Raw genomic sequence first — 27,475 nt, forward strand, 5'->3', positions numbered from 1 at the left:
GAAATTAATATAAGAAATATGAGAAAATGGTTTCATATTGATATTAAATGAAGCTCAGTTATGTCTATGGGACAAAGGCTGGACAAAGAGGAGATCTTATTTTGAATTTTTCTTTCCTCTGGGCTGGCTCCAAATGAGGTCATGAGTGCATGATAGCAGCGGCAGCATCCAGGATATTTTGGCTTCATTTTTGTACACAGTATTCACAGTCTATGCTCACAATGGTTAAGACCAATACCACAATCGATAACAATGGAGGAACAATCAGCTCTGGAAAAAAAAGAAAAGAAAATGTTGAATAAAACATATTCACAATTCTCAGATCTGTCCTGCTTCCAGTGAACTAATGCCGCAACTCACATGTGAATGTAAATATGAGCATGTAACTAGGGTAACATGAATGTGTATATGGGAGTGTGCATGTTTGTGTGTGCATGAATACAAAGAATCTATAACATTAAACCAAACCCATCCTGTAAAAGCTCGCTTGAAATGCATCCAAACCAAAACAGATCCTGCCCTACGTTTATTTATTTTAATTTCCTTCCTTCCTCTCGCTTTTTGTGTCGCCTTCCCCTTGTCCTTTTGTTACTTTGTTTAAATTTATGTCTTCCTCTTTTCAAATGATTTTATTTCTTCTTTCTTTTTGCTGTCCCTGTTTGTCCACTTATCTGTGTTCTTTTATGACTCAAGTGTTTGTCAAAATTGTTGCTGATCAGTTTTCTGTCAAACAACTAATCAATGGGCTTATTGTTTCAGCTGTACTTGTATAAACTGTTGGGTAGTTTAATTTATAACAACACAATATTTTATAAGATATTTTGATGGTGTTTTTTGCAAAAATATTAATTTGTAAAGTAACAAATCACTAAAGCTGTCAAATAAGTGTAGCACAAGTACAACATTTCCAACAAAATGCCAGTAAAAGAAAATAGCCACCTGAATTAGTACCTCAAATTTGTACTCAAAAACAGTACTTGAGTAAATGTACATAGTTACATTACTGTGGTTTTGCTTATTCTTTCTAAAGGTCAATTTCTTTAAATAACTAATCAATTAATCGTAAATTAAGTTTCTTCGAAATCACTGACTGGTCCATACACATTAATATAAATAAATAAACAAATAAAGGAAGTGCATCGGCTCCTATGTCCCTCTGTTTAACTTTTTTTTTAAAAATTATTTTATTTAATTTTATTTTACTTCATTTAATTGAATTTATTATTTGTATTTATTGGTTTTAACTCAAGTGTGCTTTTACATTTATTTATTTGTTATTTATTATTTTGTCTCATTTTGGTAATTTTACTTGTGTGTTATCACCTGTTATTGGTGTATTAGTCTTATTTTATTCTGTTTTATTTTTTTTTTTTCTATTTTAATGCATGAGGGGTCTACTTTTAGTATTATTATATTGATTAATTTGAACCCATGTTTTTTATCAGTTCTGACTCAAATGTCTTTGTATCTATTATTTTATGAGCTATTATTCTGAGTTTAAATAGATATGATTGACTTTTATGGTCGGTTGCTGGCTTTGTTTTGTGTCTGTAAATTGTACCTAATGAAATATACTACATAAATGAAGTTTTGCTCACTTAGTATGAAACCCTCTGTCCTTTATTTCTAGCCATAAAGTTTCACTCTAGCGCACCACAGCGGTTACTCAGCCCTGTATATGATCTCTAAACGCGGCCTGTGGCGTCCTCCAGCGCGCAGCAGCGGAACTACATCCTACACCTGTTAAAAAAAACTGGATGCAGCAGTCCAGAAATAGCTCATCAAAAAAAAGTGCACCGTGCGTCAAAGTCCAGTTCCGGTTAAATGACGCGTCTAACAGCTTTCTCATGGTCAAAGTGTGAGATGATTGTGATATTTCTGATAAATATGCCTCACTAGATGAATGCAAAATGATTCAATTAGCACTTTAAGACCCTTTGCTGATTTCTCCCACCTTCGAGTGTTATATATAAGTATTTTATGTAATTGGATTAAAATTATGATAAATAGATCCTTTTAATACACCTTTTGGGGGGCATTTTTTATCATGTTTGTTTGATATTTTCTATTACAGTTTTCCTGTTTCTGTAATAGTCAGATTTATATAATGTTTTAAATAATGATCCTTAATGATCGTCATTTTTAAGCGTTAATAGCCTATTGTTTCTATGGTCCATTATGAAGTTTTTGTAGTACTTTATGATATCACTGTAATATTCGTCATGAGATTTAAGACACACACATATGCACATTTTTTTTTTTTAAAATGTTCCCACGGGAATATCACACCGAATTCTTGCTATTTTATTATTTTCTAACTTACTAATAAAATTAACATTTTTCATAATGTGATTTGGTATGTGTGTGTCAGAGTCGGGGAGGCGGGCGGGGAGGGGGGCACACACACACACACACACACACTCAGTGTCTGTGCTGTGACTGTGTATCACTTCAGATGCTCAGACAGAATTAAAAATGCGCTCCTCCGCCTTGTCACCAGTGTTGTGCGCATTTTCTTGACAAGCCCGTGTTCCCACAGCATGGTGCTCGGACTCAGCGGCTCGAGCACTGTCTCCATACATAACCACTAAATAAAAAACTCTCTCGGACGCCTAATTAGGCAGCAGACCACACGCAGCGGCGCGCAGCACCTGTTCCCACCTTCATAGAGAAGGTAAGTTCCTTTTTTTGAATTTGCGTCAAGAAAAAAAACCACTAAGTATTTGTCATGCTTTAAAAAATAGATTCCGTGAAGTAGAAATGCAGCGGGAGTTCCTGCAGAGTTGGCACATGCGGGCTGCCTGCAGGCAACACTGTATCTGTATTAATATTTTCTCCTCCCTTTGAAGGTCTCTTTCAATTCTCAAGTTCAAAGCGCGTTGGCGTTTGTTGTTTAACGTAGTTTCCGGTCGGCAGGGGACGTCTTGGTAAACAATGCTGCTCGATGATTCATGCATATGTGTCCCTTTGACATGCAAGCTCTGCCAATTAATCAATTAGTGATCAGGGCAACAGGAGGTGTCACGTGGAGCTTGTGCAAAGCCAAAATGGTGACTTAAATTAAAGGGGTTTTTTTTGCTTTCAGAAATGAGTTTTTCTGTTTGTTCAAAACTGGCATCGAAGGCAAAGTGTAGGTGTTCAAGAAATTCTAATTACTGCCAGCCACAGGTTTGTGCTCAAGTTGTCACAGGAGCTGTTGTCGCCTTTCTTTTCAATTAAATTATGACTTTTTGGAAGCATTTCAGCACCGTTTTGCCTTTTGTTCAAAGAAGACAAAAGCCTTAAAGTTTGGTTCTTTTCAGCAGAAGTTCAGCTGTTGTTTCAATGCCTAAAATTGACTTTTTTGTAAACAGTCTTAATGTCAGCTGTGCACCTGGCAGAGCTGCACCTTCACCAGCCAGAACAATGCTCAATTAGCCACTCAGACTTCATATTTTGGAGTATTTTGATCTCTTGTCTCCCCTCTGAGGGCAAAGTGAATGTAATCTCACACCATTGGACTGTTACATAACTTTAAAACTGAAGTGCCATCCTGCCTGCGTAGGAGTGGATGTGATGTTCCCAGTTCCTTGCTGTTGTTTTGCTCGTTAATTCTGAGAGGCACATTACTGTAAGTGGCGTTTTGTGACTTCACATGACTGCTGATTTTTGGGTTTATGCAGATGAGGCCCTGATTGCTTTTACAAGTCCTTGCTGTGATTATGTGGCCCTACCTACGTGAAGTCTGTGATTGCTGAATGTGGAATGATATGGTAATTTTCAAGGTGGCATGACCAAATGTGTGTATGTATTTAGGGGGGGGCGGCGTTTAGGCCTGTGTTGTGTAGGAGGGGTGTGATCACAGTGTGCCCGAGCATGACGCTCAGAGCTGTTGGACAGAGTTCAGTCCTTTGCTGAGCAGTCTGTCCTCTGCGCTGGAAGTGGTGCGCAGACAGACACATTACAGTAACCTGACTCATGTTTGTATATGGCAGGCTTCCCCCATCGCTGCTTAGGAATTGTGTCATCGTTGTTATCATGCAACACAACACACAGGATCCAGCGATGAAAATGAGTTCAGTCCCGAGGCAAGTGTCCACCATTTTGAAATATCTGGCAGCGACTCCGATAAAATGTTGGCCGGCGTGCACAAAGAACTCATGACTGTGAAGTGTTTCACTTATTTTTCAGTCCTGGTGATAACTGCACTTTTTACTGACCAGTTACACCACTAGGTAATAATGCTGCTCATTTTAGGTCCTAAAACCATCTAAGGTTACTCCGTCAAACTTTGTGTGACACCTCATTTTTTTTAAACAAATTTACAGGTAGGGTTGCAACGGTATGAGATTTTCATGGTATGAACCACTTTAGAAAATATCACAACATCACAGTATTACAGAATGAAAACAGAGGGTTAAATTTGGTAACGTTTTGTTACTATAATTGAAACGTGAAACCATTATTTAAATGGGAATATGTGTAAAACCTTCCACTTTTGAAAACAACTCAAATAAAGGTGAGATTCTCCGCCCATCTGTATTTTTTTTTATATTATAGATAAGTAAATGTACACAATATGATAACCAACTACTTTCATATGGCTGCAACCCTATTTCCAGGAAATTTCCCTAAATAATTTCCCACTAAGTTACACTTGTATGTAACTTTTAGCTCTTGGAAAATTGCCAGGACAAGGGTTATGTAATTCAGTCATGTAGGAACTATTTGTTTACTACCGAACTATCAGCACGTTCTCAATCCAAAGTTGTCAAATACTGCCGCTTTTGTGGTGCTTTCGGCGTGATATTCTGAAACTAAAAGCTGCCTTTCACATGGTATGTCACGGTTTGTTGTCAGCTGAAAACCAGCCAGACAGAACCGTTTGCGGTGTTCGTGGTGTCCATGGTGTGTTATTTTACCTGCCGTGGCAGCATAATACCGTCAGTTGAGAACACGTCTGAGCAGAACCTGTCATTTTTGACATGGTACGCTGCTGGACAGTGTCAGGTTGAAACGTTGCCGGTAAAGACGTTATATAAAGAGCACAAAGGTGCCTATATGATTTGTAGGAGTGTTGGTGGATTGATCCAACAAACCCTGGACTCTCATGTCGTAGGCTGGTGTTCATTTCTTGTCTGAATGTGATGTTTTTGTTCTACACCTTACCATGTGCCTCTTTTGCCTAAACCTTATCGTCCATTCCAGCATGTGCATTTGTTGACTTCCCAGTGTTGATTGCCGTGTGTTTTTGTTGCCTAAACATAACCATGTGCAGTGTAATCCCACCATGTGCTTGTGTTGACATCACGATAGCTGCGTCCCATGATGTAAATAGCAGACCCAGACGTATACCTAGAATGTAATATGTAGACGTGGAAGACCACTGCAAAGCAGCAAAGTGTGGCAACTCATGATGAGAAAGTGTTAGAATTACACCCACCAACCAAATCACAGCACAGAAGGAGGCGTGCATGTATTGCTTTGTATAACAACACTGAGCTACCTAATGTTACAAGTCAGACGAGGAGGACGCCATTAATGTTTACATCTCACGTGTCCATGAGTAGATGCACGCTTCCTTCTCTGTGGTGACACGTTTGGCAGGTGTAGAAACTGCTCACAACAAGGTCTGTAGATTATCTTCAGTAACCAGGTCATGATTTCTGGAAAGACACACAGTTGTTGAGTTTTTCAGATTTATATTTTGGTGCTTTGAGCACCACAAGCAGAGTGCCATTTAGCTCTATTATATAAGGCAGAGATCTCTACGGCTGATATCTTCAATACTCAGCAACTCACACTGCAACAATCTAGATTGATAAATAGCACTACAGGTGAGATGATTTTTTTTTCAATTTGGGGTGAGCTGTCCCTTTAATACAACAAAAATAAGAGATGGATATCACTAATACAGATTTGATTCCAGCCACAGACGGCCCCATATATTCACTGCACCACACCAGTGATTAAATGATAGAGAAGTGATACAATGTGGAGGTTTGCATGTAGCTGCTAATACCGTGGAGGTATGTATGTTTAAGCGTATAAACGTAAAAATATTCTGTGCGGGATTTTCCATAAAAACAATGTGCAGACTCACACAGACGTAACCCCACTCAATCATCACTTATGACCCACAAGAAGTGTGTGGAGGTGTATTTTTCTGCACAATTCTTCACTCTGCCTGTATGTTTCCTCTTATTTTATGTGTTTGGGGTGTTAGTGGGCAAGTTGGGGCTTTATAATAAAGGTAGCGAATAGGAGTTAGAATGTAAACAACATCCAAAAAAACACAGTGCTGAAAAAATGCAGATTTGCAAATAGAGAGAAATACCAAACAAGTGTGAATGTAAGTTTGGCGTGTTTGGCATGTTGTGTTTACTGGTGTTTACAAACTGTAACAAATAGTCCTGCATGGTATAGATTATATTATAGGTAAACTATAGATTAGATTTTAAAAAAATAGATTCCTTGATTTTATTTTAGTACCCATTAGTTTCCCCAGTTTTCCCCTCAGCTTACTGTTACTAACTCTTAAGTTAAAACAGTTTATTTTTACAGTGTTCTTTCATGTACTTTGGGGAAGACAATTTCACGTTATTATTAATGATTAAATTAAATTTAATTGATAATAATAATTTTGCATCCCCACCAAAATCTGCAACTAAAGCGCCAATACAGTTTATGTGACATCAAGTTGAGATGTTTTTAGTGCAGCTTCAATGATTCAACAATAACACGATTTGGCGTCAATTTTTATAATCAAAGAGCAAAGTGGTGCTTTCTCAACAGAATAACTCCTCAAAAGTGTCCACTGACTTAAAACAAACACACCTGATTGGTCTAACCTAACACACCTGAGCTTTTTTTGACTGTGACTGTGATTGGAGTCAAATTTCTCTCTCTGAAACGCTTTAAATATTCAAAAAATAGTCGGCAAAAAAACAGAACGTGGAAAGGACGAGGCCTGACTTGGACCCCTCCTTCCCCGGCCGCTTCACAGAGTACAGTATTAATGCAGGCTTTTGTCCTCTTGTGGTCACTCTAACACAATCTGAAAATGGAGGATGAAAGTGATCCCTCATTGTCATCGTCAAGACGACGCTCGGGAGATTCATACAAGGGTGGAGAAAGCCTTGAGAAACCTGGAGATGTCCACATGTTGGGCGTTTAGAAAGATGCACAAAATGGTCAAAGTCTTATGGGGAAAATAAGCCCTAAAAAAATACCCTAAAAATGCTAAATATTTTGTCTGTTTATTTATTGTCTTGTCATGTTTTATCATCATGTTTTGAGGGTAAAAACATATTTGGTTTATATGTGATTTTATCTAATTTAGAGAAATAAACCCATAATCCTGGGGTTATAAAACTTTGTCTGCAAGTGTAGTTAACTTTGAGACCTGAGTAAATTTACTTGATTTCCTTAAAAAAAAAAAAAACAAAGAAAGAAGTTACAAGATATGAGTTGCAAGAAAATTATATGAAATAAGGAAGAAAACAAGGTACATAAATAAATCAATAAATGAATAAGGTTAAAAAACAATAAATATATAGATAAAATAGTTAATAAGAGTAATTATCATCATCATCACTGTTATTATTTTTATTATTATTATTACTGTTGTTGTTTTCTGGATTTTTAAAAATGTTTTCATTATTATTTACTTCTAATAATTTGTCTCTAAAACAAAGAAAAAAAGGAAAGTAATTTTCAGGTTATCTTCATGTCAACTTTTCCCTGATTTCTTGCAATTTGTGGGACTTCTCTTGCTAAATTGCTTATTGCCTTTAAAGCCATGTTTTCAAAAGAAACCAAGGAAATTTGTTCTTGTTTCAAAAGTTTAAATGCTTGTGAGAGGCACCTAAACACAGCACAGGAAAACTGGATGTCCTTCTAGCTTTCAAAGTGTTAAATTGGAAATTTACACAAAAATCTTGGATATTTTGTAAAATATCTACTTAAAGCATCCCCAACACAACTTCAAAAAGCACTCTGTTCTCTACGTTATTCACACTCACTTATGGAAAACTTCTGACGTTACCTAACAGTCCTTTACCAAAATAACATTGGTTTGAAGAGCTCCTCTTGCCGACCCGTCATTAGTCACACTCTGAATCACACAATCATCCAGAGGTCAAAACACATCAGAAAAGGCAGATTATGTGACGTTTAAAACATTTTAAGTGCATAAATGTTTTATTTTTAGGCTTTAATGAGACTCCTAAAACATATTTATATTCTTCTGTCATTTTTTCTTAGAAACTGAGGCTGGTATTCAGCAGCCATTCTTGTTTGTATAAGAGTAAGTGTGAAACTCTGCCAGCATGGTGAGATTACCGCAGTTGTTTGGTCTTTTGAGAAGTGACAGTAACAAGTGACAGCATCTTGGAAAAAGTTGGGGTTTTTTTTTCAGTTTTCACGGAGAGACAAGTGGATAGATTGGAACTAGATTGTTATTCTGGCAAGTTTCCCCTGCTTATTATGAGCTTTCAAAACTCTGATTAGATGACCTGTTCAGATGGACGGATTTGGTGTCGTGAGCCAAATGCAGCCTTCACAGAAAAGCTCAAGAACATGGTGAGAAAAATAAAACTCTGATAAATATTCATAAGTCATTACTTAATTTAAAAAAAATAAAAAAAACAACAAATAAAATTGTATTCAAATACAAATTATACCTGGACTTTTTGCATTATTATGTATTATTGCACTTGTTAGGGTGAGACAGTCTTGTCTCCTTCATAAATTTCTTTCTTTCTTTCTTTCTTTTACAATAGTCAGTACCAATCAATTACAAAATAAGTTATAAAGTAGCTTATTTTACATTAACTATAAACAAACTATAAAACTTTTGATTACATTTGTATTTTCTCATTTTCTTTGGTATTTCTGTCATAAAGCTATGGATATGCCATAAAAAATTCTAGATATTATGTTATGCATTTTAGTGTTGGCAATGCCAATCCTAGAAATGGCCCAAAAATGTCCTCCTTAAATGTCCTAAAGTCCTTGAAATAGCCTAAAATCCTAGAAATTACCAAAATTCCTTGCAACGTCCTAAAAATCTTAGAAATGTCCTAAAATCCCAGAAATGTCCTAAAATTTTAGAAATGTCCTAAAGTCTTAGAAATGTCCAAAAAAAACCTTGAAATGTCCTAGAATCCTAGAAACATCCTAAAATCCAAAAAACGTCCCAAAAACCTTGAAATGTTCTGAAGTCCTAGAAACATCCTGGAGTCCTAGAAATATTTTTAGTCCTAGAAATACCCTAACCCTGAAAATGTTCCAAAAAAAAAAAAAAAAATAGAAAATTCTCTCTGCTCTACCACCCTCTACCACCTTTTTACCACTTTAATGTCCCTAGTATTTAGTATGTATTAAAACTGTTTTAAAATTAAAATACCCAGCAATAAAATATAAACTAAATATAAAATATAAAATAAATATAAACCTCATAAAATTAAATATCTGTGTTATATAGGCTACCGTCCTTCATATGGACACTCACCTGCATTAACCAACTTTGGCCACCAGGGGGCAACAAAGACAAGTGTAGACACAACATTAACTTACCATTAGCTTTTTATTTGATAAGTGACACCTTTTAGCTAATATTTGCTTCATATTTACACATCGAGGAGTTATGGAGCAACATTGTTATTCATATGGAGCCATGTTTTTGGCCACCCTGCGAATGTAAGTCCGCTATTTATTGTCTTTTTCTTCTGTGTTTGGTTTCGTGAGGGAAATATCTGACTCTTTAGCTGCTAACTGCTTTGCTCCGTTCGCTAGCTTGTTGCTAACCGTTAGCTTGCGGCTTGGTGTATGACAGGTAGCGTATGGTGAGTTTTTGGAGTTTTTTTTGCCGAAAATAGCCGAAAGTAAAAGTGATAATATTTAAGCTAAACGCTGAAGTTATTAGCCGAAAAACCAACATGTGAGGTAAGAAATTTTAAAAGATGCTAACATCTTGTAGAGCTGAGTTTGCTAACGCTAACTATGACAGGTGCTCCCTCACTACAGGTAATCATTTAATCCGCTAAAAATATGAAAATTAGGCACTTTAGCAAAATGAGTAGATTTTTATATGTTTGTGGCACCTTTTAAAATATTCTAAATGCAATACTGGACTATAATTAGGTACATTTTCTCAAGAAATGTACTTTTGAGATCACAGATATTGCTCTTATTATTGTATAACGTTACTTTATAATTGTACTCAAATAGCTACATTTTTTAGGCAAAACATTCATCAACATTTATCCTATTTAATGCATGTAACCATGCAAACAAGAGGCAAGAACCAAAAACACAACCAAGCCATACTGATAATAGCCATTGTATGTAAATAATCTGATAAATTATGAGTTATTATTATTATTATAGGGGAAAGGTGAAATGTGTGAGATTTAGGTGGTCAGTTGGTCAAGTGTTGAGGTTTGCAGATTGCACCTTATGCACAAATGTTATTCAAACTGTTTTACAGTCAAGCGCTAATGAATAGTAATAATAAAAGAAAACCAAATAATAAAAAAATAGGACAAATAACAGGATAGGCAAGTTCTAAAACTAATTGATAAAATAGATAACATTACCACCAAAAATTAATAATAAAAATCTGTAATTTTGGCTTCACTGTGTGGGAATGGGTCATCAGTCTTTGTTATTTAGTTTTGAGTTTTTTAATAGAAATACCAAAAAAATGGTTTTGTTTGACACCTAACAGTAGAACTTGTGTCGTTGCTTTGAACATCAGTTTGATTATTTTATACATAGCTTGCCATATTGTGTTACAGTATCAAAATCTAAAAATATCTAGAGTAATAATGTGATCACGATTTTAACCATATCTCCCAGCACTTGTGATTTGTTTATTTCGTGTGGGCCTCTGGAGGCCGCAGCAGGCCTTTATTTGCATCAGAGCATCTCCATCAAAAAAGGGGAGATCAGTGAATGATTTCATGTATTCAGAGTTTTCAGTCAAAGCAAGAGGTCGATTCAGAGTTGTAGTTCAGTGTCACCCTGCAGAGACAAATCAAGGAAAGACTCTGTAGACCATTCATGCAGAAATGTGAGACAGTTTAAAGATTTCATGACATCATGATGGACACACACACACACACACACACACACACACACATGCTGCTGGTCTGACAGAACTATTTGTGATAATGCCCCCTCTGAATCACGGCACCAGTTAACTGATATGCTTCTAAAATTATGAATATTCACAGTTATGCTAACAGGCTTTCTTCTCTACCACACTTCTGTTACTTCTGACTCACGCTAATGCCTTTGTACGACTTTGTCGCACACACGCAGTAACACACAGCTCTCAGCTCCTCGTCACTGGCCCCGAGTGCCATCACTACGGCGCTTTTGCAGCAGGCATCAAAACGGACACCTGTCTTCAGTCAGCAGGCCCCCGTGCCCACTGTTGCCCCCTGCGGATACTTATAGCCCACTGCAATTATGTTGTTCCATTAGTCATCCTACGCATGCACTGATGGGCTGCTGGCTATACTTAGCCATCGTCATGGTCACTCTTGTGCAGAATGAAAGATTTTACAGTCTGACGCTTGTGGTTGGCGTCAAACATGATGAATAGAGATGAATAATAAGTGCATAGTTGTTGTGTTTTTGACCCGTTTGTTTGTGAGCAAACAGCCATTGCTCATTAATGTGTGGTCAACTATAATTTGGCATGTGTGTTATGTCAGAGAAACTTCATCGGGGTAACCTCTTATAACCTGGTTCAGGTTTCTCGTGCTGCGTTTAGACACCTCTCACAAGCTGTTTAACCCTTTGAAACCTTTGCAAATGGTTTGATTTCTTTCTAAAACATGGGGAAAATGTCCAAATATACTCATAATCATTATAGTTATTACAATCATTATAATCTTTAATGAAAACAAAACATATACATTTATTCTTTATTTTTCTGCATTTTTTTTCTTGTTTGTTTATTATTTTTTCCTTCTTTTTTTGTTAATTTCCAGGTAATTTTCTTTTAAATTTTACTAATGTCTTCTTAATTTTTAGGCCATGTGTTGTCAAGTTGCTTTAAAAGAAATCAATCTAGTTTGGTATGTTTCAAAGGGTTAACGCTGGTCTCTGTCTACTTGTATAGAGAGTTTAAGTGTTGAAATGAACAGTTTATTCTTCCGTCCAGTACTGTGTGGTGTCTCTGCTGGTTGCCTAGCAACCTCACAGTGACAACACACCTCCAGGAAGTGACTGCACTCTTGTGTTTTGTTACACTAATAGCACCTAGCACTAAGAGAAATTGCAAATTACCTTTTTTAAATGTCTGACAAGGTGTGTTAATAAGGGAGACTTATGGGTGTTAATAGGTGTATTTACCTTGTTAATGGTCATTATTTAAACCCCAGAGATAAACAGTCATTCAGTTGATATATGTTGTCATATAATTACTGTATTTTCCAGCTAAATTAATCAAAACAGGTTTCCATTTCACCATATTGATAGTGTTAAACATTGTAAATAAGTGGTGAATTAGTGAATCCTCTGCTGAGAACTCAGCTCATGGTAAAAACATCCTGAACAATGAACACTGGAAGGATTTTAATCGACTTTGCCTACAAAATGATCAATCACTCATTCCATGTTTCATTAAATTTGTGGAAAAAAGACGTTGCTGTCACAGTGAACAGAGAAAAATCTTAATGATCTTGATGAATTGAAGTAAAAAGGTGCAGCGTTAACCACAGAAAAACTACAGTTTACAATTTCCCACAAAACCTGTCCATTACTATCCAAATCTCATTTAAAGTTTTCATATTTTAAAGAATTCAGCATATGAGTAGCCTGTGTGTGTTTTTCATCAGTACTCTGAGCAGGCTCTTGCTGAGGTGCACTTCTCAATTTTCTCTAGACTGAATTCTAAGTATTTTAAAAAATGTAGTTATCAAGTGTGCATATATTCTTTAGTTTATAAAAGATATAAAACCATAACGGAAAAGATAACATACTGGTTATCCTAAAAAAAAAAGAATCATCACAGCTCTAATAAAATCAATCTTATGGACTGCACATCCAGATTGAATTAAACTGAAAAAGATCTGAGTGACTGATTCAGTGTCTTTACCACATGAAAGTACAGCTGACGTCAACATCACCTATGCATGACACCAAAACAAAAGTGCGGTGTATGTCCTGGGAGATTTTTGAATGTATTTCTTGGGCCTTATTGGGATCCTGTCATGTATGAAAAGAGCCATTACAGAGAGCAGTATTAGAGTACCAAAAGGCCACTACTTTAACAGATTGCATTCATGAAAGGGCTAAAGAAACCCTTTATGAGAAAACCCATTAAGTTACAGAAGCTAGTTGAACCAAGGCCAGACAGGAGAGGTGGAAGGACTTCAGCTCGTTATGATGGATAATTGTGAAACACAAAAACTGGCACAGTTACTGGAGATTATCACTGGACACTCTCCATACCCACTGTGGAGAAGCTGGTTCGGATGCACCTGTCATGGTTGAAAATGCACAAACTCAAGTTTTTTTAATTGCTAATTTGAACAAGTATCTACGGTAGCCTGGCCATCTTTGCTATAGTGAAAAAAGATCTCAGTTGCCTCTGCAGTGAGTGACAGTGTGTACTACGGACGCTTTATTTTGTGACTGGACTGCAAAAGTTTTAGTGAAGTTTGGGGTTTACTTCCCACCGGAAGTGTCTGTTGTTCTTTTCTGTCATAATTAGAGGTGAAATGTCTGTGTGTATTTAAGAATTTAAAAGTTCTGTTTTTTTGACTGACAGTTTGAATATGAATTGAGTATGAGTAATTTCCCTCAGTGTTATTGTATGAGTAGGTTACAAGTTTGCAGCTTCCTGAATTCGATGCTCAAAAGTAAAATAAGGAAAGTAAACCCTGAACAGGGACGTTAACCATTAACTGTTAAGCTGTTAACCATCAAGGATCATTTTTACTGGTTACCCATGACAACCTATAGAGTCCAAATACCTGGAAATGAGTTAGCAAGTCAATGGGGCTTTTGAATGTGTGTCTTAAAAAAGGTCAGTGGTTAATATTAGCTTAAGAGACTTTCAAGTTTTGCTCTATTCCATAAAAAGTGTCAGTAAATCCCCCATTTGTGAACTCTGAAACATCTTAAAAAGTTTCCTTTCGGGACATAATTTGTAGTTGAAAAAATGGTAATAAATCACAAAATATAACGCAATATATTTTAATGTTTAAAATGGAAATCCTTTATTATAAATTTTGTTTTGTGAATATATCATATCTTGGGAGTCTCAGGTGATTCTCACCCCGATATGTTTTTACATTAACACGGCTAGCCAGCTTTCTGATAGCAGAGCTGACAGAAAATAAAGTGGAAGTCAAGACATTTACATTGCAAAACATTATAGTTTTACCACTTTTAAATAGATTGCTCTTGGAAATGCTGCATTAAAGCTGTGGAGGCAGTGGAGCATAAGACTAAAAGAAAAGGCCTCTTGAGTTTTTTCTTAAAAATTTTCCAGTTACCAGTTAATGCGTGTCAGCCTATCAAAAGATAAATTATTCAAAACTAACATCCCTAACCCAGACAAAAAAGTAGAAGCTGTTTAAAATAAGGGAAATTGTTGATTTTCTGTGGTAAATTTGTAAGCATGTAGACATGACACTGTGTTATGGAAGGATAAATGTATAAAAAAAAAAAAAGACAGAGAATACATTCAGAATATATACAGTTAAAAAAATAAAAATAAACATGAAAAAATCAAAAAGAACTAAAGCGCATACTTTTATCAAAATAAGAAAAAAACAAATGTGTGAATCTACAGTGGCCGGATAGCTGCCTGCTCATCAAAATCTCCAGATGGAAATACCGTATGTAGGATGTGACAACAAGCAAAGTGCACGACATCGCTGTCTGTTTTCAGTATCACTCTCGTTACATGTTTGTTGGCTGGAGGTTACTTTGGTGGAGAAAAAATGTTGTGAAGACTCTGTGTTGCACCTCGGATGATGAAGCAGAGGCTGGAGATGGTGTGTGTGGCTGCATCAGCTCAGTGTCGAGGGGGTGGGAGATGTTGTGGAGGATTCGGTTTCCTCCTCGTCTTCCCCTGCTGCTGTCTCCAGAGTCTCTGGAACTGTCTCTGGACTTATTTCGTTATGTTTTGTGTTGCTGTGGATAGCTGGTAAAATGCAATGAACAGTACAGATGATTAATCACTGAGATATTGCAGTGAAAACTGAGTTTGAAAATACATCAGTCGTAAACACCAGAAGCATTTTCAGCCTCAGTATCTTGGAGTAATGATCAGAAATCTTCGAAGAGGCTGAGAAATTAATTTCTCCTCTGGCTTTATCCTCAAGAGACCAGATTGCAGCTAGATGATTTGTTGTGTTAAGTGTAAAGGGCAGTTTTTTTTTCTTCACTGGACCCCTGCGCTCTTTTGCTCTTACTATCTCTATCATTATGGCTACATCCACCTACACAAAATACTTAGCTGAATACACGTTCATGTGCATGTGGAGGCTGCTGAAAGTCATTCTGGGAAGTGTAGGAAAACAGTGCTGGAGTAGAAGTACAGGAGGCAGGCTGAGGTGAATTTTTTTATAAGAGCAAAATAATAACTTTGCAGATTGAGTGATCTAAGGCTGAATTCTTAATTTACTCAAAAATCCACTTTTTTCTCTTACCTGTAGTGCTTTATATAAATGCAGATTGTTTCGATGTGAGTTGCAGTGTGTTGGATATATTGTCCATAGCGATGTCTGCTTTCTCTCCAATATAATGGAACTAGATTGCACTCAGCATAAGGTGCTTAAAATGCAAAAAAAAAAAAATACATTTGGAAAAACTCAATAGCAATGTCTCTTTCCAGAAATCATGACCCAGTTACTCAAGGTAATCCACAGACCATGTTGTGAGCAGTTTAAGTAGGAACTTGGCTGCACAACTAATTGAAAATTAATCACAATCATGATTTTGGCTTCCCAACTGAACTAACAATGAGCCTTTCACTTTTTAAGAGGTGCCTGCTATGCATGCACCCTGCAGTGGCAGCCGGTGAAAAACTTAATGTTTCAACTGCAGTAGGGCAAAACAAAAATAATCCATCATCAGCTGTCATCATCTGTTATTGGGACATAAAAGATACAAACATGTGCAAAGAGAAAATGGCACAATGGACTTGCTAAACCTGGAAAAACAATCACAATCTGCTGTAGCATGAATACATGAAGGCCAGGAAGATTACATCACTAACAGAACTGTACCATCTTATTTTGAGCAAGGATTTGGTCATTGGCAGGAAGATAGCTAGATAAAAATGAAAGCAGTGCTGTGTTAATTACATTTTGGGTCAAAAGTTTCAGTGCAATTTTATTCACATTTTCTCTGGGAGATGCACTTTGAATAAGAATCATATTTGTTTTGATGTTTTATGCAAAGGCTTATTTAAAATGATTTAAAATCGAGTTAAAAAAAGTTTAGTCATTACAGGGTGGAATCGGCAGTGTTAAAAACATATATGTTTTTAGCACTGACTCAGAATGGGGCCTTGTTGAACAGCATCTGGTTATTCCAGGTTTGTGCTGCACGATAACAAAACGCTGTTTCACCACGTTTTGTTAAAGCTAGACATTTCTACGGTCACTATCTCCAACATGCTACAACTCACACCAAAACAATCTAGACGGACAAATAGCACTGCTTGTAAGAGGAAAAATGTGTACCTTAGATTGAACTTTAACCTTTACGATCAACCTTATTGTCAAAACAACGTGTTTGGCGGCCTTTATGAGGATCAACATAAAGCATTTTAAAAGGAGCATTTAAAAAAGTTCAAATTTGTATGAAAAATAGCTGAAAAAAGTAACAATCGAGACCCATGATTTTCCTTTTCCATGCACTATGTCAGTAAAGTTGCATGGAGGCCCCTCACTCTACTTCAATCACCTCCTCACTCTCAATGGCTCCAGTTTATTTTGCGCTCCGCTGTGAGCTCATTCACCTCGCAGACGCTGAGCTGTAGGTGGTTCCCCTTCCCTCCCCTCCTCCTCTTCCTCTGCTGCTCATGACAGAGCTGTCATCAGGGAACATCTGGAGGTGGCTCAAAGTGTTGAGATTCCTCAAATAAGGTTGAAACCAGTGATCCCATAGGGTTGCCTCTCTGCTTATCTGTAACCAGATGGGGAACTGGTCTGGAGGTGGACAAATCTGGACACCATGATGTTGTCCATCTGCACCAGGCTGAGCTTTCTGCTGAGCAGCTGATCAATGTCAGTGATCTCTTTCATCCTACACTGTTCTGCTGAGAATTTCAAATCCTGTGTTTTCATCATCCTCCTCTTCAGCTGCATTTAGGTCAGTTCAACTTCCGCTCCACCTCCAGACCTGAAAGCCTTCTTTTTTCGTCTCGAGTGCCTTTTAATCAAGAACTCGTCAAATGAAGAATTGTGTTAATATCAGATTAACAGATTCATGACACTGTGGTCTGATGAGTGATGGCTGGTGATGTTTTCTGCGTAAATCATACTTATTCTAACTGCACGAATTATGTTTTTTTCTCTGATAACACCTTGAAAATATAAAGGAAAATGTAATTCACCTATAGCGCCTGTTATGTTTTCTCAGATCTGCCCAAAAAAAAAAAAAAATCATATTCTGTGAATGTTTGAGTCACTCCATCAATCCGTCATCACTCGCTCAGCCAGCATGTCAGTCAGTCCTTCTGTCCAGTTTTGCATCTCTTTCCAAATATCTCATATTTTCTGCAAAAAGGTGTAAACTAGTCAGGGTTTCTGCAGCAGTCAGTCAATGTTTGCACAATAATATTTGATGTTCCCTGTAGACTTGGGTGGTATGTAATATTTCATACCTTCATAACTTCCTGAAATTTCCTCAGGGTATACAGAATATGACTGTATAAGTGTGCAGCGCTAAAAAACAAGACAATTTCTGTTCATTATAACATCATTTTATACATCACACATGGAATAAGCCAGATGCATCAAATATATTCGTATATTCACCCACCCCTAGTTCTGAGTCTGATTTTTAATACCCAGCCCATGTCCAAACGACAGAAGGGGCCACTCTTTTGGATGTGAGCTCTTCGTTGTTTTGAGTAGCCCAGTTGGTGTCAGTGTCTTGTGCCGAATCCCCACATTCAGTATCACTCCTCCATATTTGTTTGTTTTGGTTCCATGCATTGTGTAGATACCCCCCTCTCCACACTGACGGACGTAAAGCATTATCAGATGACGTAAACGAAACGATATAGCATAACAGACTTTTTTAACTGTCAGATGGTATAGCTCCCCATCCAAAATGCCCAATAACAATGATTTAATAACAATGATTTTTGGAAATGCCAGATTTGCCTGATTAAGCCCGGTCTTTCCCTTCTACTGTCTCCCATAAGAGAGGAATTCAGGGTTTTCCGAAACTCCGCTTTTCTCAACAACTCCCCGCAGACTCCCACTACTGGGCTCAGCACTTCTCTTACTACTTCCACTCTCTTCTTCCCTCTTCAGACAAGTCTTGCCCTAACTGTCTTTTCATCTACTTGTTAAGTCCTCGATGCGTTCAGCAGCATCAGACTTCCTGGTCTTTCCCGCTGGGTTCCCGGCTGCTGCTGCTGCCGCTGCCCTCAGGTGCAAAAACACCTTGTTAGATATACAGTGTACGTCTCCTTCTGCTTATTACACTTTCAGTCTGCCAGCTTGAACTTGAGCGCTGCAGGCCCGCTGAAGATGTGATTTCCTTACCCAGCTTTAATTTTCAGTCCCGTCTTTTCTCTTTTCATCATTGTATCTTTTATCTCTCTCTTCTGTTTCTCCCTCTCTGTGTGGCTCTCTTTCTCAGAGGGAATTACATAAGTCTCGCTGTGTGTGTGTGGGCAGCGCTGCATTTTATGTAAGGCGGGCCTGGAAATGGCTAGCGAAACACAAGGGTCTTGCTCTCCGTTTTTTCTCTCTCTCTCTGCTTGCCTTATAGCCTTATGTGGTTGTGTGTGTGTGGTTGGGTCATCGGACTGTGGATCTGCGTGGTGGTTGGCTCCAGAAACACAATAGGGTGACTCTGCAGGCCCACTCAGACTCACACTCATAGCTTTTTTTTTTTTTTTTCAAAGCACACCTTGAAATAAGAAATATTTGACTCCTAATATGAAGATGATGATGCTTGTTGACTTGTGGTGCTCATGTGAAGTATGTCTGTTTCAAAGTGAAGATTGTCTGAAGTGTATCTTTAAAAGAAAAAATAGTTATACTCTGTTTTTGAAAGGTTGCTAAGTCCTGCCCACCCTTACACAGGTCAAACTTTGCATATTAAACATATGCATTTTACATAAACAACATTGATTAATTTCTTAAACAATGCGTTTTATTGTTAAGACATGTCCATTTTGATAAGCCTCAATTTCAGGATCTATCCTGTCTATAGTGCTCGCCTTTGTTGTTATTACTCCTCAATGGTCCAGATACACCATGGGAATACAGCCTAACATCAGCTCGACAACACTGTTGGTCCACTCGTGTTTCTGACTGGCTATTCAAGCTCCTCCTCATCCCCGCAGTCACTGTTTTATTTTAACTGTGAAACTGCAGGTTCATGTCTTTATGCCAGACAGATCAGTCAGCTCGAACTCTGTGACTCCACTTTGGTGAGGTCAGGCAAGATATGCTCTGTTAATCACACCCTAATATGTGTTGCATCACTAGAAAGCCTGGATGTCCTTCTTACAGTCGATCAGGACTTAAATTATGTTTGAAAAATTGACCTCAGTGTCGTGTCGCCCAAAGAGAACAAACATGAATTGCTGAATATGAACAGTTCTTTGTTTTAAAATAGATGGTGTTAGAATTTTTGTATATTCCAGAATAATCTTGGAATGGTTTGGTTGCTTATTAGAGACAAAATAGACTTGGACAGCACTGTGATTGGATTTATGCTTGACAGTATGCTGTGTTTGTAGAAGACAAAGTGAGTCTGGCAGAAGTTTGTGTGTAAACTTCCTCAAACCAAATAAAGAGCTGGACAGAGCTGCCATCCTTCCTCTGAACTGATATAGTAGCATGGCTTGGCTCCCACACAGTGACTGTGTCAGACCTGACCAGGTGTTTTTCTTACCTAACCTGTAGCCCTGCAAAATTATATAGATAACTGATAACTTGCTGCTTTCCTGTGGGAAAAATGAAAGGTTACCACAAGCTTGAGTTTGTGCTTTTCATGTTTTAGACATAATCTTCAGTTTCTCTAAAAGATAATTATGTTTGAAAAGTCCAGATGTTCGTAAATACATGAGAAGCACAAACTCAGGCAAGGTTGCTAGTGTAGGTAGCAGGTTAATTAGCCAGGCATGCTAACATTTTCAGTTTACATTAGAGCTCACAACTCTCTTTTTTATTAGGCTGGCCCTTGAAAGGCTGAGATTCGAATCATCAGTTGGAGACCCCTCAGTTGATTGAGATTGCTCAAGTCGAGCAGTCTTTTTTGTTTGTTTGTTGGTTTTTTTTTGGTTTTTTTTTTTGCTAGTCAACATGTAGTGAAGGGACATTTTTGGGGACGATTTGTTCCCCAGATTTGGCTGTGGAGTGAGTTCTCTTGACCTCATGCTACTCTTTGAATTAGAGAGCTGCGGACGTGCAGACAGCGTCACAGAGGAGTGAGAGAGACCTTCTTAGATTAGAAGTGGTGAATTGAAAGTTGACAGCAACTTAATACAACAAAGTCTCTGGAAGTGTTTTGATATCTAGCGTTGGCAAAAAATGTTGTTGCACATTTACGACCAATTTGAGCAGTTAGTTTGTTTACTATATTACGTTAATGCTGCTGTAACACTGAACGTCCTGCGGAGCCCTTTCAGACTTTTAAACTTTGTATTAAAAACAAAACAAATCATCAAATATTTGTATTGAACAGCCAAATCTGACTCAACTGGTATAATTTACAGCCCTACTTTTTAATCCATTCCTTTCATATTTACTCTTGTATTTCTGGATTCAAGCTTCCTGTTAACTGAGTATGACTGTCACAATCACGCCATGCACACCATATGTGCATGTGGAAAAATCCAGAGCGTGACTTTCAAGCCACAGTTGCTAAAATATAACCAGGCAATTGCTCTTTTGGTGTTGAATAACTTTCAATTCTTCTCAGGTTTTAATCAGAATTGAAAACTTCTTCAGGAGTTTCCTGTAAATCCTTACAGCTTTCAGAGCAAACCTGTGATTATTATATAACGCAGAGCCCCTCCTTTGATTGATGTCTGCCACACTTGATTCCTCACCCCTCTAATGCTATTTACCGCTGACTGCTAATGGTCCTGCAGAGTGCAGATTGGCGTGCAGATAACTGGTTTCCCTCAAGAGGAGGGTAGAGTTATGTAATAAGTGGCAGCAGGTGATGAAAAATGTGAAAAATTGAAATGTGTTATTGAATGAAAACAATATTCATAATGCTTCCTCTAATATTGCTGAAACAGGCTGCTGCATCTGATTTTTGGAGCGGCACAGACATTGCTTAGGAAGGAACTTTGGTGCTTTGATGTGAAGGAGGAAGACACTAAAAAAATGTACTGATTATTAATGGAATCATTTTATTATTTATTTTTTGGGAAAAATAAAAATAGAGAAGCTTCCTAGAAATAAAACACCTCTGCACTCCGGAAAACCTGTCACCTTTTTAAGATTTTGTGTGTGTGTGTGCGCGCGCGTCTGTGTGTGTGCGTGAGTGTGTGAGTGCGTGCACAAGCATCTCTAACTTGTCAGAGAAAGGGTGTTTCACTGAGTGGGAATGCCTGGTAGGATGTGTAGGCCCAGGTTGCCATGGCAACCATCTGCTGGTACGCTCACAAGCGTTCGCCGGCAGCCCACACAGTGTGACATCCAGCAGCAAGCCAATCTGAGAGAAGGAAAGAGAGAGAGTAAATCTGTGATTGAATGTTAACACTAAAGGGCCAAAAATAAGGAGAACACACACAGTTCAGAGTGAGTGATTGAAGCACATGTAACGGTGCTTTTTATCCAGAAAGTCTTGAGTTCAAACACATTGATTCTTTAGAAATGTGTCGAGTTTTCTGCCGTTATAGTGAAGCCAGATGGAGAAGAGGTGTTCAGCACTCTGAAACACACAACAACACTTTGATTATAGACACAACAGAAGGATGTAAAGCTGCTTTACAATGTTTGGAAACTTTGAAGTGAAGTTTGGTGAAGGATAAATTAGTTAACATCACTTTAAGACAGTATGTAAGAGTTGGCTTAGGGGTTAAGATTGCTAGCTTTATTATTAGTAGTATTATTATTGTGGTTATTGTTTTATTTTTTCCTCATTTACTTACCTTTTCTGATGCTATATTTGTACATGATTATGTATGTACAGTAGGTGTCTTCTTTAATATGTGCTGTTTATTGTTTGTGTTAATGTTTCGGCTTATTCAGTTGTATTGATGCTGTCTTCCTCTTTTGTCATTCTTGGGAGCAAGTGAGTGATCTATGTAAAAGTTTTAGAAAAAAGTGACATCGGCAGACCAAATAGTAAGTGTAATTGAATCTGGAACATCTCAGTTCATTTCAGTTTTGATGCGTCATTGTAAATGGGTTATCAACTAGGCAGGGGCATGAATAGTTCATTTGGATGTCAGTATTTGTACAACATTTAGATTAAATGCATTATTTTTTGTTATTTTGTAAATGAAAACCAACACATATAATATATATTATATACTAATTATACGATAAACTGACCCTTTACCCTATCCATATTCAAAATTACATGCAGTGATGTAACTGCTACGGGACCATGTAGGAAAATTGATAGATCTGCGCAGCCGCAAATAACATTTGACATTTTCAGTCAGACATCACTCGATGTTACAGGATGTTACAGACAGAGTGGCATTAAGGCATAAAAGTTATACTTGGAAATAAACTAAATGATTGTGCATTGCAAGCTATGTAATGTTAAACTTGCGAATCATAACCAATCTCTACTGTTTAAGCAACCCTGAAGGTTCGCTGACTTACCTGTAGCCGCAGTCGTTGCATCTCTGTCTCTCGTGCTTTTCTCATCATCTCTCAAGCTAAAGATATCCAATACAAGCTTTAAACACTCTAAAAAAGGATAATATGCCAAAAAGCAGCGTTTGTCTGTGACATAAAACAAAATATCTGCCTTTTTAATTGAAAAAACAAACAAACATTAGATCTGACATTTATGCTTAGAAACGTGAATCTGGCACAAATCAGATTTGTGGTAATGCAGTCACACTCTGATTGGATTTCATAAACCCAAAGGCAACATGGGGAGAGAAAGGGGGGTTTAACATGCAGCAAAGGTCCCCTGGCAGGGATTCAAATTGTGGATGTTAATTTTACATTAAATGCGTCTTAACAATTAAGCTACGAGGGCGTCCCCTTTGCCTTCTCTTCTCAGATTTTTTTTTTTTTTAAATATATATATACATATATATATAATTGTTTTTTTTATTACATTACAAAGTAGTTTACGTTTTATCTGTTCACCTCTTCAGCGCTTCATATAAAAAATATCTGGGGCTTAGCAGCAAATTTTTGTCCAAGCGATACTTTGACTTGATCTCAATAATAAATGCATGTGTAAGCGCACAGCTTTTTACCCTGCTGTGCACAGGTTTCTACTTTGAGGGGCACAATGTGGGCATGACTCTAAAGGAAAATCTGGGCAAACTGCACTCATATACTTATTATCATATATTTTCCAGTGTAAAAACAACTCACTGAAAAAAAAAAAAGATGCAAAAAAAAAATACTGCTAAAACTAATCTTCAACAGCAATGGATAAAATGTGATGTTTTTTTGTGGAAATGGAGATTCAAACAGCCATTAAAAAAACGAAACAGCTCATCTGATGGCTGCTGAATGATGATCTAGTACCTGTGTTTCAGATGCAGGAGGTGGGCGGCACCCATCGAGGCTCTCAGCGGGTCTTCAGCGTCCTGGATCGTCTGCTGATCACACATCCCGTGTGGCTGCAGCTGTCACTCAACCAAGACTCGGCCCTCTACATCCTGCTCAGAGAGCCTGTTGGGGTACGGACAAGCCAAGTATTTCCATCATATGACCTTATCAGTTAAAATTATACACTTTCAGACCCATTTAAAGGTTGTGTGCAGGATTGTTTTTAGCATGTATATACATACAAACCAGACCTTGGCTACGGAAAGGCCATAAAAAAACCTCCTAAACTATAAATAATAAAGGAATTCTAACTGGGAGAAGTTTCAGCTGGTTGTAATCTGCAATCCTCACCACTAGGTGGAACTAAACCCCCCTAAATGTCACACTGCTCCTTTAAGTCTATAGCAACATTAAAAGATATAAAGCTTTAATTTTCCCAAAAGGACAGAAAAACGATTAGTTAAATATTTTTTAAAAACCAAGTCATTTTAACACTTTTTTGTGCAAATTTTCCATAAAACAAGTGCAGCTTCTCTAAGGTTGGGACAGTATTCCTAATATTTATGGGAAATAACTGCTGAATGCTAAAAATAATTTCTGTTGTTTTATCTTGTTATTGTTTTGCACTTTATTTGCACCATCTGTGCCTCCTCCATAGGAAAAAAAACTGTGAAAATAACATACATATTTTTTAACATCCCTTTACTTTGTTCCTGTGGTGCTTACAGACCTTTTTGGTGCGTAAGTGCAGCTCGAGCCAGAGGAAGGTGCTGTGTTTGAGAGTGACAGCGGACAAAAGTGCCTCCTCTGTGAAGGAGTGCTTCATCTGTGAGGAGGACTCCAGTGAGTATAAAACAAGCACGCATCGTCCACCTGCGAAACACGTAACGCTGCATTTCTCCGCTCACTGTTTGTGGTGCAGTGCAGTTCGCACACTTACAGGGTGGAGTGGTGTGGGACAGAGAGGATGAGTCCTTGAAAATATTTGCAGCTGCCATGTTTCCTGTTAGATCTGAACGCGTGTCCCACAGCTGTCAATCAAAATGTCTCTTCTGTAACCAGCATTCGCCTTGGAGAGCTCAGCACTCACCTTCCCCGACCTGTGTCGACTGGTGGCCTTCTACTGTATCAGCAGGTGATGTTTTATTGTAATTAAAACAGTGTGTAGCCAAAAGTATGTGGACAGTTTGTTTTTCATGGTTTTGTTCCAGTGATAGGAAATCTTAATGCCTCGGCAAAAACGGCACGCTTTCAACTTTGTGCCAACAGTTTATAGAAAGCCTTTCCTGTTACAGGCAGGGTTCCCCCAGATCCTTAAAAAGTCATAAAAGGATTTTTATGAATCTTTTTTTTTTGACATTGCAGTGCAAAAGCTTAAAAAATGGTTAACTTTAAAAAGTAATAATAATTTGCTGAATGCCTCTTGCATTAACGTCACCACAGTTTTATGTTAGAAAAAATAATTTAAAAAAAACAATTTCCCCCTAACCTCAAGCAATTGATTTTTGTTCATTTTTTTCCGCCAATATCTACAACTGAAAAATTGGTCTTAAATTTGAATTCAAGTGACATTGAAAGAGTCTTAAAAACATCTTAAAAGTCTTAAATCCAACTCACTTTAAGGTGTATGAACCCTGGTTACAGCGTTACAGAAAATACTCCTAACTCATTTGTAACAATCACTAAGTAGCGAACAACATTTCACTTATTTCTTAAGCGGGCAATAACTTTCCTCTTCCGCATGGGCAAGCCGTAATAGTCTGCCGGCAATAATTGTGGACTTTTGTATTTGTGTTTTTCGTTAATAAGCTTGTGTTTCTCGAATTTGCAACGCGTTTTTGATGAACAGTTTGTTCAAAATGTCTTCGGCACCGCATTATTGCCCAACATAACTGATCAACCTCCCTGTTGCTCTTATCGCTGAATGATAGACAAACCCTGCAGCCAGGAGCCAAAATTTTGTAGGAAACCTTCCCAGAAGTGAAGAGAACACATATGGGTGTCCACATACTTTTGGCCATACAGTATACCCGATGTCAGTTAGCCAAGAAGTTGTTGAAATGTCATGATTACACACATGCTCACAGTTTAATTTAATTCCCTCTGCAGAGATGTGCTGCCCTTCCCGCTGCAGCTGCCAGAGGCCATCGCTATAGCAACAACACACAGGCAGCTGGAGGCCATCTCACACATGGGACAAGGTACAGTTACCAAAAACCTCATCGAACTGAGCTTACAAAGTGCTGTACTTTTATCACTTGCCCTTTAAGTCCCCATGTGCTATGTGGTTCTGTATATTTCTGTTGACACTTATTAGGCACTTATTGTTCAACTGCTTGTATAATCATCATTAATTCTTTTTAATCCTTTCCCAGAGGTTACTAGTGTATAAATTGCGTTCAGTGCAAGATGTGCAATTTAAAAAAAATAGACATCTTCAATCATTTCATGACATCTTCAACAATAATATTTACTTTACTAACATGATTCTTTTGCTAAATAAGCATTATGGATCTAATAGCAATGTGGCTCAGTTGGGCCACCACTTGTCTAGTTGGAAATGTTTCAGAAACTTTAACATGAATTTCAGTCAGATTACAAAAAAAAAAACATGTCAGGATGAAATATAATATCCCATCAGCCCATTAGTTACCAAAAAAGATCATAACAACTAATATTAAAGTTGAAGACAACTATCAAACTAAAGTTAGACATATTTTTAATCACTGCCTCGCAGCATTGGATACTGTGAGGACAGAGTGAAGTTCCTCTGCAGTGGCTTCTCGTCAGCAACGTATTGCAAATGTGTGAAAGTAAAGGAATAAGTGGCTAAAGTAGTGACTGCCAGCTTGCATCTATTTTAAAGTGGTAACATGTACTGATGCAGCGCAGCAGCAGAGAGCGAGGTGTGACTTCAAGATGGCTAAAAATGACACCGTGTGTGTCACAGACTGCAGCTCGGGGATAAAAGGCTCTTTCTCACCAGAGGGTCTGCAAAATCTGTCCGCTCCCATCAGCTTGCAGAAGATAAATTTACATTGTACAGTACATATTTCATCGCTCTTTTGTGTTTGTTTGATTACCGTTTGTTGTAAAATAACAAAATGCTTTCAGTTTTTAAGGAAATTATGTTTTGACGCTGATGATTTTGAACAACAAACTAGAACAAACAAAAAATAACACAATGGTTTGTTGGCATATCAAGGGTTTCCACAGTCATGGAAAACCTGGAAAAGTCATGGAATTTCACAATCACATTTTCCAGGCCGACATAACGTAGCTCCAATATTCTGATATGCTTTAGCATGTGACAACGTATTGGTTGTTTCGGTTTATTTCTTCTTCTTGATTTTTTTTCATTTGTGTTTTAAGAAAACAGATTTTGAAGGCATGTTTTCTTTGGAAGTTTTCTAAAATTTTGGCAATTTCTTTAGGATTCTTTTGCATTTTTTTTAATTTTGGGCAATTTGTTATTATTATTTTAGAGGCATGTTTTCATTCAAATTACACAATTTACAATAGACAGAAACTGTAAAAACAGAAATTAATGTTTGAGTTTAAAATTTCTG

At 37.5% G+C, this 27,475-nt stretch overlaps 1 protein-coding gene across 2 annotated transcripts in view; it reads left to right on the top strand.

Annotated features, from left to right (window-relative positions):
* Window positions 1-2,444: 2,444 nt before the first annotated feature.
* The window catches only part of rin1b (Ras and Rab interactor 1b), a 39,388-nt gene continuing 14,357 nt past the window's right edge, over window positions 2,445-27,475 (top strand). Inside the window, exons 1-5 of one of the 2 annotated variants that reach the window (XM_042512578.1) lie at window positions 2,445-2,674; window positions 23,894-24,037; window positions 24,635-24,749; window positions 24,969-25,041; window positions 26,016-26,107. In XM_042512578.1, the coding sequence (XP_042368512.1) occupies window positions 23,894-24,037; window positions 24,635-24,749; window positions 24,969-25,041; window positions 26,016-26,107 (424 nt within the window). In that variant the 5' untranslated portion in view covers window positions 2,445-2,674. Of the gene's footprint in view, window positions 2,675-9,554; window positions 9,682-23,893; window positions 24,038-24,634; window positions 24,750-24,968; window positions 25,042-26,015; window positions 26,108-27,475 lie in introns of those variants that run through there. The other variant, XM_042512577.1, reaches the window with a different exon arrangement.

Source organism: Plectropomus leopardus, chromosome 23 (genome assembly GCF_008729295.1).
Source record: "Plectropomus leopardus isolate mb chromosome 23, YSFRI_Pleo_2.0, whole genome shotgun sequence".
NCBI classification, from domain to species: domain Eukaryota; kingdom Metazoa; phylum Chordata; class Actinopteri; order Perciformes; family Serranidae; genus Plectropomus; species Plectropomus leopardus.